This window comes from Rhinolophus sinicus, linkage group LG10 (genome assembly GCF_036562045.2).
Source record: "Rhinolophus sinicus isolate RSC01 linkage group LG10, ASM3656204v1, whole genome shotgun sequence".
Classification (NCBI taxonomy): Eukaryota; Metazoa; Chordata; class Mammalia; order Chiroptera; family Rhinolophidae; genus Rhinolophus; species Rhinolophus sinicus.
This window is the reverse complement of record NC_133759.1, coordinates 94,611,157-94,623,171: the sequence shown is the minus strand read 5'-3', so window position 1 is coordinate 94,623,171 and position 12,015 is coordinate 94,611,157. Positions and strand designations below refer to the sequence as shown.

The following is a 12,015-nucleotide window of genomic DNA, read 5'->3' as shown; positions in this document are numbered from 1 at the left end:
TCAATGTTGTCTGTCCATTTATTTCTAAAGTTGATCACATGTCCTATATGTTTTTATTCAGGCTATTTATTGGAATTATTTTTTTCGCAATAAGAACTTTCAAAGCTCATTGTGCATTTCAGCATCAGATTATCCAGAGATCTAAGGTATTGCTGACGGATAATGAAGTTTATTATATTAAATTTAAACAAGAGTTAAAGCGTTTAAAATTTAACTCCTCCTGTGATATTCCATTAGATTCTGTGCCAGTATATACCAGGAAGAAAATCCAAATAGATTTTTGAACTAAAATGTTTTTGAGCATAGACCTCTAGTTTCATAAACTACATTCTCTAATGGTAAGGCATTTTTATTTAGTTTTATGTAGAACAATACTTGGAATAGCATTTATTTTTGTTTTTTTTCCTGCCAGTATAGCTATAAACTAGTTTTCCTGCAGGTTAAAAGGGCAGTGTATGTAGCACTTAATTTGAAAAGCAAGTTTTGTGAGATCTTTGTTATCTGTGCCCCACAGTATCTCTATTAGACAGGCTAGAGCAAGGATTTTATCTTTATTGTTTAAAAGTAAAACCTGGGGCCCATTCAGGCTATGTGGAACTTGCCTTAGAGTAACATAGTTAGTGACAGAATTGAGTCAAGTGAGTTCTTGTAACTAAGTACTATCTCTTAAACAAAAAACTACAACAACAAAAAACCCTTAATAGTTCAGATTTAGTTGTAATTGAAAAAAAGTAAAAATAAATTTTGAAACTATTCAGGTTCTGAAATATTTTTAGTGTCTTTTCAGTATGTTTCCATATTTATTAAATCCCTAGAATTCCTGTCTTTTTCAAAACTGTTTCTGAAATATGATCTTTAAAGAGCTAGAATTTATTTTTAGTACTTTTGAATCCATATATCTATTTTATAATTGCATTTCCAGCTATTTTATGCTGAAATAGTATGTATATGATAACAAATACTACACTTTGGAAAATGGTGCGTACTTCAAATATTCTGTGCAATTTTTCCCTCACTAATATTCTTGTGGCCTGTGTGTTTACATTTTTATTTTGGTTTAGAAAACAGAGAGGCCATATATTCTGTTGATATTTCCTGAAGTGTGGGAGTCAGGTAGGTAGTTAGACATCTGTGTACATTCTTGTGTTGGTACTTTCTCTCCTTTGCCCTTCCACCTTCAGATTTTCTTTCCGTGCTTTTGTCTTCCTATTCTTTTTCTTTTTCCTCCCTTGATTTTTTTTTTCCCTCTATCTTGGCTCTAAGGCAGGATCTGCTAGATTCCTAAATCTTTTACATGGAGTATTCAGGTTTAAAAGAGTGAAAATACAGTGTGTATTATTTATCATAGTAACTAAAGGGCACACCAGGGACTTTTACATCTTGGAGTATTTGTGAGAGAAGAGTGGATTTCTAAACAAAGTTTCATGTGACCTCTCAAGCATGTTAGCAGAATTTCAGACTTACTAGTTCATTACTATTTTCAGGAATTCTTGAACATTGATCAGCTATGAGGCTTTCATTTCACTGTGCTAGTCAGGTTTATATTCTCAACATGTAAAGAAATTATTTTGTATTGTAATAAAACTGGACATCAGAAAGGTAAGAAATTTCTGTTTCACTTATAGGACTGGTGGTGGGAATCTTTAGGTCATTTGTTGCTGAGAAATTACTTAGTGAGTGACAAGAGTTTTCTTAAGCATTTAATCGGAACTTGTAGATTCCCTAAAATGCTTATAGATGAAAATACACTTAACCCCTTTGCTCTGTGTGGGAAGTCATTCTTCTTGATCCTTGATTTATACCGATTTGGAATTAAGCAATTCTTATATTTAAGGAGAAATTGCTTTAGATTAGTCTAAGTTAAATTGCATCAGTCATCAGTAATAACAGTCATAGTTTTAAGGGGAATTTTAAGTATTTTATTTCAGAATATTTAGAAATTAAACCACCTACTCTAAAATTAAGTAATATGGGTAATGGAACATATTTCAGGTATTCTCTCTCTGTCCTACTTGCACCAGAAAAAAACCCAATGCCTTATTACTGGAGAACAGACTAATACTGACATTTTTACTTCACAGCATACAAAAAGCCGTGAATTAAAAGTACATTTTTACTCATTTAAAAAAATTTTGGATATGCCTAAAAAATATTATTTCAAACATTTAAAATATATTTACGTTTTCTGTAAAGCAATTTTCATAGACATGCAAAAGTTTGATCTGATACTATAGTAAAAGAAAGTACAGTTGTAAAGTGAATTACCTCATATTTTTCTGCATTTACAGTGTAGTTTTAATCATTTGAAGTCAGATAGGATACTATTTAAAAGGTATCCATTGAAATTGTATACTTTATTATGTATTGTATTAGAATGTAAGAGTTTGACAGAATTATATTATGTAAAGGGAACTATAGTCATTTGCACACAATCCATTTCAAGAAAATGGTCATCAAATGCAATGTTGGAGCTCCCAAGGTCTCAGCAGTTGATTCTGATAAGACAATAATCCTGCTATTTTATTGTTTTTAATTAAGCTTTAAATCTGTAATAGATAAGCACTTGAATTATTTCAGACATTTTTTTATTTGTACACACTTATGTAAATACTTTTTTTGTAGCAGTGTTTCAGATTTACCTGGGGAATTTGTCGGGTTCCTACTTTCCCCCCCAACACGTCATTATTCAGATAGCTTAGATAACATTCTGTTGATCCCTGTCAAATAGTCAAAGTATGGAATTTTAGAGCTACTGTATTTGAAATTCTTCAACTCACTGAGGACTCCATTTTAAAATAATCCCTAGTCTTATTATTTGCTTCATTTTTAATATCTTTTAGCGACAGTGATGAGGAAAAGAAAGCGAGGAGAGGCAGATCTCCCAAAGGTGAATTCAAAGATGAAGAGGAGACTGTGACGACAAAGCATATCCATATCACACAGGCCACAGAGACCACCACAACCAGACACAAGCGCACAGCAAATCCTTCCAAAACCATTGATCTTGGAGCAGCAGCACATTACACAGGGGACAAAGCAAGTCCAGATCAGAATGCTTCAACTCATACGCCTCAGTCTTCAGTTAAGGTGGGAACGGCACGAGTTTATACATTATACACAGTTTTAGTCTTATGAATTACTTTTAGTAGTTACTGTCAGTAATTACTAAAAGTAATTCTAGTAGGCTTACAAATTTCTAGGCAATCATATTAATTACAGATGTTTGGCATATATTACTGAGTCATTAATAAGAAGAACTCTCTTTGGGGGAAGAAACCTGTCCAATTGCTGAATGATTGTCTATGCACTTTCTTTGAGAGTAGAAATGACACTCTTGGTTCATTTGGGAAAGGTCATGAGTCAGAATGTAATACATCTGCTTCCTTATCGACACCACTGCTGGTTACGAAGCACAAGATTCACTAAGAGAAACGGAGTATTTGGAAGGTATAAGAAATGACAAAGAAGACCAAGTAGGCATATAGGGGAAATGGTCTCATTTAATATAGAGGTGATGCCTCTAAACAGAGGCTAATTTGCTTGGCGGTCACTGCTGATCAGTAGCTGGACTGACTTATACCTTCTTCATTTGTTTTTCATTCACCTACTAGATACCTGGCCACAAGCTAGTCTTTTGGACAGAAATCTGCCAGGGGGAGATTTGTCTCTAAAGGCTAAATTGCTGTTCTGTCAGTCCCCCCCCCCCCCCCACTGTTTACCTGACTTGTATCTTTGCATCAGAATTAGTAGCTAAAAGTTAAGGAAAACATTTTTCTAATATACCTTGCAAATAATAGGTGACTCTGAAAATATAGGTAGTCCTGCTTAGTGGCAAGAAGAAGTATTTTGTCAACTTTTGCCAAATATCTTCTGGTATATAGTTTCACCTATTTTGCCCTAAAGTTTTGATGAAAACCTCAAAATTACAACTCAACTTTAGTTGTAGTTAAAAAGGAAAAATGTCTGTTATTTCTTTGTGATCTTATATTTCCCCTGCTGTGGATACACTTTGCTTACTGATGGAGATACAGTATCTGGTAGATATTATAACAATTAAAACCCAAATGTGATGACTGTTATGTGGAAAATTCATTTAAGGTTGCATAAAGAAAATTGTACCAACGGTATAATTTTTTAACAATAAATTGAGATTTTTATGTCTCATAGGATTTTAAATATCGATTTGCAGTGTGGCCTGACTATATGTCACTCTGCCGTAAATATTTTATATTTGCAGTGTAAGCTTTTGATTTTCTTTTTACTACAAAAAATGTCTAGAAGGTCAAAGTTCTTGAAAAGTTACTCAGCTGCTTCAGATCTCTTTTCAATCTCAAGTTTTTTTTAAACCACGATGTAGTATTCTAATCTTCAAACCTCAAATTAGCAAGCCTAGGAACTCACAGTGTTTCCCTACTGCCTAGCAGTTCTCATTTAGCGTGTGTGTGTGTATTGAACATACAGCACATACACATCAGAGTGCTTGGGACTATGGAAAAGGGAAAAATCCTATTACAACTCCAGCCCCGTAATTTAGTTTGGGAACTAAAGACGAAACAATTAAATGTCAAGGTCTATCAAACAACAGAATTATACTGACTTACATGGTATACAAACAGTAAGCGTTGCTGAAGTTCACAGAATCCTTAGAACTAGATAGGATTTTGGCCTCTATTCCAGTAGATCTAAGACCTTATTAAGGTATTGGAATTATCAAGGGAGCTTTGTAAGAATGTACAGGCCAAGATCCTACCCTGGACATTTATGACTCAATATGTTGTGATCGGGATGGGGCACATATTCATATGTATGTATTTTTAATGCTTCTCAATTGATTTTGATACATAACATTAAAATTTGAGTGGGATCTGGAAGATATGTTTTCCAGAGTGAAATGCAGTAAGGAAAAAAGTGAGTCAAGGAAATACAGACTTTTACAGTGCTGGGGATAGAATTACTTAAAAATACCATCTTTCCATAAGGATTCAAGGCCACTTCTGTTTGTTTGTTTGTTTTTCCAGAATACTAAATCTACCCCTATTAAGGTAATTACAGGTATTTGTGTCTAAGCTGGAAATCAGAGACGAGTAGTGCAGATTTGGAAAAAAAGTAGATGTTTGTTTTCTTAGCTTATTCTTTGTGTGTCTTCAGACTTCAGTGCCTAGCAGCAAGTCATCTGGTGACCTTGTTGATCTGTTTGATGGCACCAGCCAATCAACAGGTAAGCTACTACATTGTCTTTCTCTTTTTTAGTAACCTTGGTTTCAGAGTAATTTTTTAAAATGTCAAATAAAAGATGGAATGAAAAATAAACATTTTTTGCATTGGATTTATTTTTAATATGCAATTAGTGAGCCCTGAGCATTATTTAGGTTGGGGGAGGGATTGTTTAATTGCCTAAAATAAGGAAGAAAAGTGCTTAAATATTTGGTAATTCAGTAATCTCGCTCCTTAATTTCTTTAGCACTGAGTATTTGGGTCGTTTGCTTTCTCTGTAAGTAAAACGTACTGCTCTGCCCATTTTATTGCCTTTCCCTAAATCTTAATTCTGGCTCTCAGCATCAGCCATGTCCAGAGTTCATTTAAACTTTTTATTAACTTATTCAACAAATATTTGTTGAACCAGACACTGGTCTGAGTGCTAGAGGTATAATGCTTAGTAAAAAGAGTTCTCGCCCTCACAGGAAGACCAAGTGGTACAAGTACAGTAATCATTAATCAAAGAGTCAAATAGTTATCTAATTACAAACATGCAGAGTGCTTTTGAGGAAAGGAGCATTCCATGAAAGTGTAACTACCTACCTGACTTATTTTAAGAGGACTGTAGCAAAAGAATAGTTTGTTTACCAAGACTTTTTCAAGATAGGACTAATGATTTATTCGATTTGATTACCAGTATGTGCTAGATTTTGAGTAATTCCCTATAAATTATTTTCAAAAAAATTGATATTTTAGGTTGCATCCAGTGATTATGGAATTCTAATAAACTCCTGTGCTACTAGTCAAAGCAGTTTAAGAAGTAAAACTTCTGTGTAATAACAGTCTTTTCCAACTTGTTTCAAGTTTGTTTCACATTAAAATATAGATGGTAAGATTGGTATATAAGTAACATGCAAAATAAATCTATTGTTCCTAGTTGTATGTAATGGTTTTTTAAAACTGAATTGTGTTAATATTTACATTATTGTTTTAGTGGAAGTCTGTAATGGAAATTACTTTTCAGTCATAGTTTAGTACACGTACTTAATATAAAGTCTCCTGATAGTTTCTTCTTCTCCTTGCCTACTGACAGACAATTATTGGACTGGGAGTGAACTTGATAGGGTATCTGGTTGAACCTAATTGCTGAAATTTCTTCAATTCCTATTCCTTTTTTTCTGTAACTGTAAATTGTTCTTAAAAATATTCTCTAAATTCTTGAACTGTCATGCCCAAGGTTACAAACAACTATATTAGTTTTTTAACAATTCATGTGCTTTTTGTACGTTTAAGATTTTAACTGTGGTATTAACTGGCAGTTAGCATGTGGTCAGATAATACAGACATACTGTCACAGAATATCAACGATTTTGGACTTCCTGGCATTAAATATTAAAGAGGCCCTTTCATGCATCTGTGGAAAGTTTTAATGGAGCAATCAGAGAAGAAATAACTAGGAAGGTCAGATGAGTGGATGTAACTTTTTTCCTCAGTGATACCAAGACTCCTTTGAACAAAGAGAATTATTAAATATAACATGCTTCCTTTGCTTGGCAAGAAACCTTTGAGTGGTTTTTCTTCTCCAGTGCAAACAGTACATTGACTAATTAAATATAATAGAAGTAGCGATTAATATTAATACAGTAATTGAGACAAATGAAATCTAGAAGGTTTTGTGCCTTAATGTTTATCTTAATATTCTCTTAAAAAACAAACAAATAAACAATGTTGCCATCAGAATTATTTTTTAAAGTTAATCTATTTGAAACAGTGTATTTAACCAATTTGTGCAGACCTCCCCTCCAATCAGTACATAAATTTTGTTGCCTCAAATCTCTATTTAAATATTTCAGTAATATTAGAAATTGAATTCAGTGGAAAAAATTGGATATTAAATCTTTAGCACCTACACATGAGAAAGGCTAAGAATCTACCATCTTAGCATTGCTATTTGGTGTGTGCCATTTGGGTGTCATTTACCAGATGTGCCTATACTTAAAATAGTACCATCATGCAGGTAATATATGGGCATGAACTGTAAACCTACAAACGTACAAAAAGCAGATATAGCATCTGTACCGCTCACCAGATAAATATCTCCTCTGAGAAAATGTTCTGAGTTTCTTTTTTGTATGTGTTACTACATCCTTTTTGGTAGCAACTTCAAAAGTATATGAGTGGTAAAATCATTGTAGACTGTCTACCAAGTTTAAAAACACATGTGAAACCCATTCATCAAGATTTACTTGAGACTATCTTGATAAATGTCCCACTGTGGTGATGTTCTTTTAAAATCTGTACTCAAGTGATATTTTGATGACTTTCACATATAGAGTACATTTCTAAGTAAACATTTTATAAAAGAATAATAATTTATTTAGAAAACAAGCCAATTAGAAATAGGATGCCACAAACCATTCCATCTCATTTTTTAAATATGTCTCACTTATTTAAAAGCCCACATTGTCTCCTTTGTCCCTTTGTAAGTAAGGAGTTTAGGTCTTGGTTAACATGCTATTAAATAAGTTATTTCTAGTACAATAAATGATGTTGAAGAGTACAAACAGAGAGACGTTACATGACTTGCAATATGTTTTGATTTTTAAGTTTAAATTTTTTTTTTAAAGATTAAAGTATAGCAAACCCACAATTTTCATTACATTAACATTTGAACCTATTGCCTGTAATCACTAAAGTTAGCTGAGGAAATTTACATGAATATGAACCACCTTGTTACATCTTTAATATATCAACTTACATATTAGAATTTCCATGGAATTGTCTCTAGTTTAAGCCAAATGTACAAAAAATTAAAAATTTTAACATACTCTTTTTTCACTAATTAAAAGTAATGCATGCTCATTCTAGAAACCTGATGGAAAACAAGTGATTCACCATAACTTAAATGCATACATTTTCTATATATTCAGTCAATATGTTTAAGTATTTATTGTTTGGCAAATCTTTTTTGGGCTTCTAGATAAGGATATATATTCGTTTTTTTGTAAATTGCTTTTCAACCAAGATCTCATGACCATTTCCTTATGATAGTTGGTTTTCTTTTACAGACCTTTTAATCATTTTATAATCTTAACATTATATGGATAAACTATAATTTATTTAATCAATCAGTGTCTTATTTTTTGGACATTAGGTTTTGTTTTGTTTTTTTTTCCCCCCCAAATTTTCTCTATTTTAAAGTAGAGAAATAGCATCTTTCAAAATTTTCCAGTTTGGTAAGGAGAAAATACTATTTCATTTTATTTTGCATTTGTTTGATGACTGAGTTTGAATACTTTTTATGTTTTTATAGGTAATTGTAACTTGTCTGTTCATGCCCTTTGTCCATGTTTTTAATTGGGGTGTTTATCCTTACTGAGTTTAAAAAACTTTTTACATATATTAATTCTTTGTCATATATTTACAAATTTTTTGGCATTTTGTCTTTTTAAAATTTTGTAAGTATTAGAATTCTTTATGCAAAGGGTTTTTTTAATAATTGGAGATTAAATTTTTTTGTTGAAGAAAATTTCCATTTGTAGTTTTAAGCACTGTCTAGTTCAGCTCTATTTTTCCTGATCACAGTATTGCTTTGGAAAGTACATGTTCCCAGCTGGTGATTGTAAATAACCTCCTTGCTGCCCTGAAAAGGCAGATGGAAATAGTTCATTTATAATGACAGCTCTCATGTGGGAATCTTGAAGGATCGCTCTTGTTGTGAAATTTAGCAGTCTTCCACATGCTGCAATTTTTGGTAGATTCTTTTATTTAAATTCCCTTAGATAGAAGTTATTTGGGAAAATGCTTAAGTATAGAAAATTTTTGTTGATTTGAAGGCAGTGGTATGACTAACATCATGCATAGAGGCACAGATAGTTCCTCTTAGGAGAAAGAAAGTTTTCCTAAATGTAATAAAGTGATTTTTGAGACAGTTTTCAAACTTGAAGCTTACGCTGTGTAAATAAAACACAAGTAGAAGCATAATCTGTGGCACTTCAAAAGATTAAAGTTAAATTCTTTTCAAGGAAAGGTGGCTTCTATCTGTAAAATACTTAAATGTGTGTGTTTCCGTTCTTTACTCCTAATGTCCTTAAATTAGTCATTTGAAATCAAACCTCCTTTTAGTATGGATGGAGTGTAATAATATTTGCTATAGGTAAATTATGGACATAGTATAATTTCAGTTTAGGTGTTAAAAGTAGAACAGTAGAATAACCAAAGTAGGTAATTATCTGGAATATTACATTCGGGATATGACATGAACAAAATATCTCCACCAGTTTGAAGTTGTGATCTACAGTACTCAGTGCTTTTATCTGAAACATGAATTTTCTTTTAGCCCAGACTGGATAAGATTCGAAAATTTCTAACTTGTTTGGCATAACAAATTACATATTGATGTTTATTCACTGCTTGGATGAAGCAAATTAAAATAATCTCCAGTTTTCAAATCCCTTCATGTTACAGTAAATGATTAACTATCATTCTGTTACCTAACTGGATACTTTGATCAATATTTTTAATATGAAGGAACATTACAGAAGACAACTTATGAATATTAAGTAGCAACTGTTTGCAACATTCATTTCCCTGCTATTTTTTATTAATATATGTCTTGTTCAAATAGTTCGAAAATATAGGTCATTGATCTTTTGTGCCCCTCGTCACATTTTATCGTGATGTATGTACTTATAAAGAAGAACAAGACAAATCATTGTGATGTTATCCTTTGGATAAAGCAAAAGTAGATGTATTAGCTATAGTGTTGGTAGGAGTGAAGAACCTTGGCCTTGGTGGCAGTTAGTTCATGGTGAGTGAGGATGTATGTGAATATGGGTGTCTGTGATGAGGTGACGGAATGAGGAATTAGTTATGCCTGCTAAAAGTTGACTACAGTAAATGTGCATTAAAAAGAAATACCAAGTACATATGTATCAGAAACTGATTTGTTCTTGTTATTACTGCTGGCCATTTATTAAGATGGGAGATGGTTCTAGTTTAATTAACCCAGTTGAGTGTAGCAGATGGGGCAGAATGTCTTGCAGCGATAAGACAATTCAGAAATGGCACCAGATGTTGGAAGCTGTCCCTGGTGGTATTTGAGTGCAACCCAGATGTTCCAGTCCCACCTGGCTAGTTTCTAAGCACTGCAGGCTAAGCAGCTGTGATGTAACCTATATAATGTTCGCATAACACTAAAAGCACCATAATTGAACTGCCACTCTAATCTTCTAAGGTTGTGACTCTTAAGGGGTAAAATCTTTAAGGACAAACAAAATTAAGGACAACTACTTAAGTCTTCAGATCCTTTGGCTATTGCTATTTCATTGATAGCTGAATTGGAGAGAAATGGAATATTGAAATTTAATGTCATTGTTCAAATTGTAGATGAAAGTAAATATTCTTACCCATGTAGTGTTTACAAATAAAAATTTGTATGAGAATGTGATGTAATGCACGTAGAGACTGATTTGCGGTCTTATGATTTGGATTTGACCCCCTTTAAAAACACCAGTCTAAAAGTAGCAAAAAGCTATTTTTTTCATGCAGTAAAAATGCAAATATTTGCTTGTTCGTGGAGTAAGTAAAGTTTTCCCCCTAAATTTTTAGTTTTAAAAATTTCAAACCTACATATAAAATTTGTCACATTTTATTTCTCTCTCTAGTTCTTTTTTGTTGTTGTTTGTTTATTGTGTACCATTTGGAGAAAAATTAGGAACATCATGATATTTTGCTCCTAAAATACTTAAGTACATGTCTCATTACAGTAAACACATTCTCCTTTATAATCACAATGTAATTATCATACGTGGGAAATTTAACATTAAAACAGTATTATTGTCTGATATACGAACTATATATTCAGATTTCCCTGGTGTCTCAATTTTGTCATTTTAGGATAGCACTTTTTTAAACATCCAGAGTCCAATCAAGGATCATACATTTCATTTACTTGTCATGTTTCTTTAGGCTCCTTTAGAACAATCCCAGTCTTTTTTGTCTTTCATGATTTTGATGTATTCTGAAGTCTTAAGAGTTATTTTGCAGAATATGTTCAATTTGTATTTATCTGATTCATCCGTCACGATTAGACTCAGGTTAAATATTTTTGGCAGACTTTCTACATGAGTGATGATTGCCTTTTCAGTCCCTTACTTTAGAAGGCCCATGAATACTATTTTGTTCGATTGTTAGTGGCATTAAGTTTGATCACTTAGTTAAGGTAGTATCCATGAATTTCTCCATTGTCTAGGTAGCTTCACCCCTTTGTGTTTACTAAGTAATCTGTGGGATGATGTTTTGGGATTATGTGACTCTCTTATTCCCCAGCAACATTTTAGCTAGGTTTTAGCATCCATTAAGGACTCTTATAAAGAGCACAATTTGCTAAACTGCATGCCCATGTATTAATATGTTCATGAAATTAAGTGAGGGAAAACTTGAACCACAGTTGTAGTGTCAATTTTCTAACTAGATACAGAACAGAGGAATGTCTGTGATAATTTAAAGAGAACATGGTGACATGAAAACCTAGATCAACAAGCTAGCTCTTACGATGGGTTTGGGGCCTCTAATATTGGGTATTTTTTAAGTGTGGTGCTAAAATGGCTTTTTGAAATTGCTATCAGTTGTTTAGCGGTTCTAAAATTTAACTTTTTCCTCATACTTAATTTCTAGGAGGATCAACTGATTTATTTGGAGGATTTGCTGACTTTGACTCAGCTGCTGCATCAGGCAATTTTCCTTCCCAAGGTATGATAGTATTTGATTGGTCAGAAATCTGGGGGGGATGGAAAGGTTATCAGAACAAAACAACTC

At 32.8% G+C, this 12,015-nt stretch overlaps 1 protein-coding gene across 2 annotated transcripts in view; it reads left to right on the top strand.

The window, feature by feature from the left end:
• CLINT1 (clathrin interactor 1) overlaps positions 1–12,015 on the top strand; it is a 57,345-nt gene that overhangs the window by 36,725 nt on the left and 8,605 nt on the right. For both annotated transcript variants that reach the window (XM_019740454.2, XM_019740446.2), the window contains exons 7-9: positions 2,841–3,087; positions 5,149–5,218; positions 11,875–11,949. In XM_019740454.2, the coding sequence (XP_019596013.1) occupies positions 2,841–3,087; positions 5,149–5,218; positions 11,875–11,949 (392 nt within the window). The remainder of the gene's footprint in view (positions 1–2,840; positions 3,088–5,148; positions 5,219–11,874; positions 11,950–12,015) is intronic.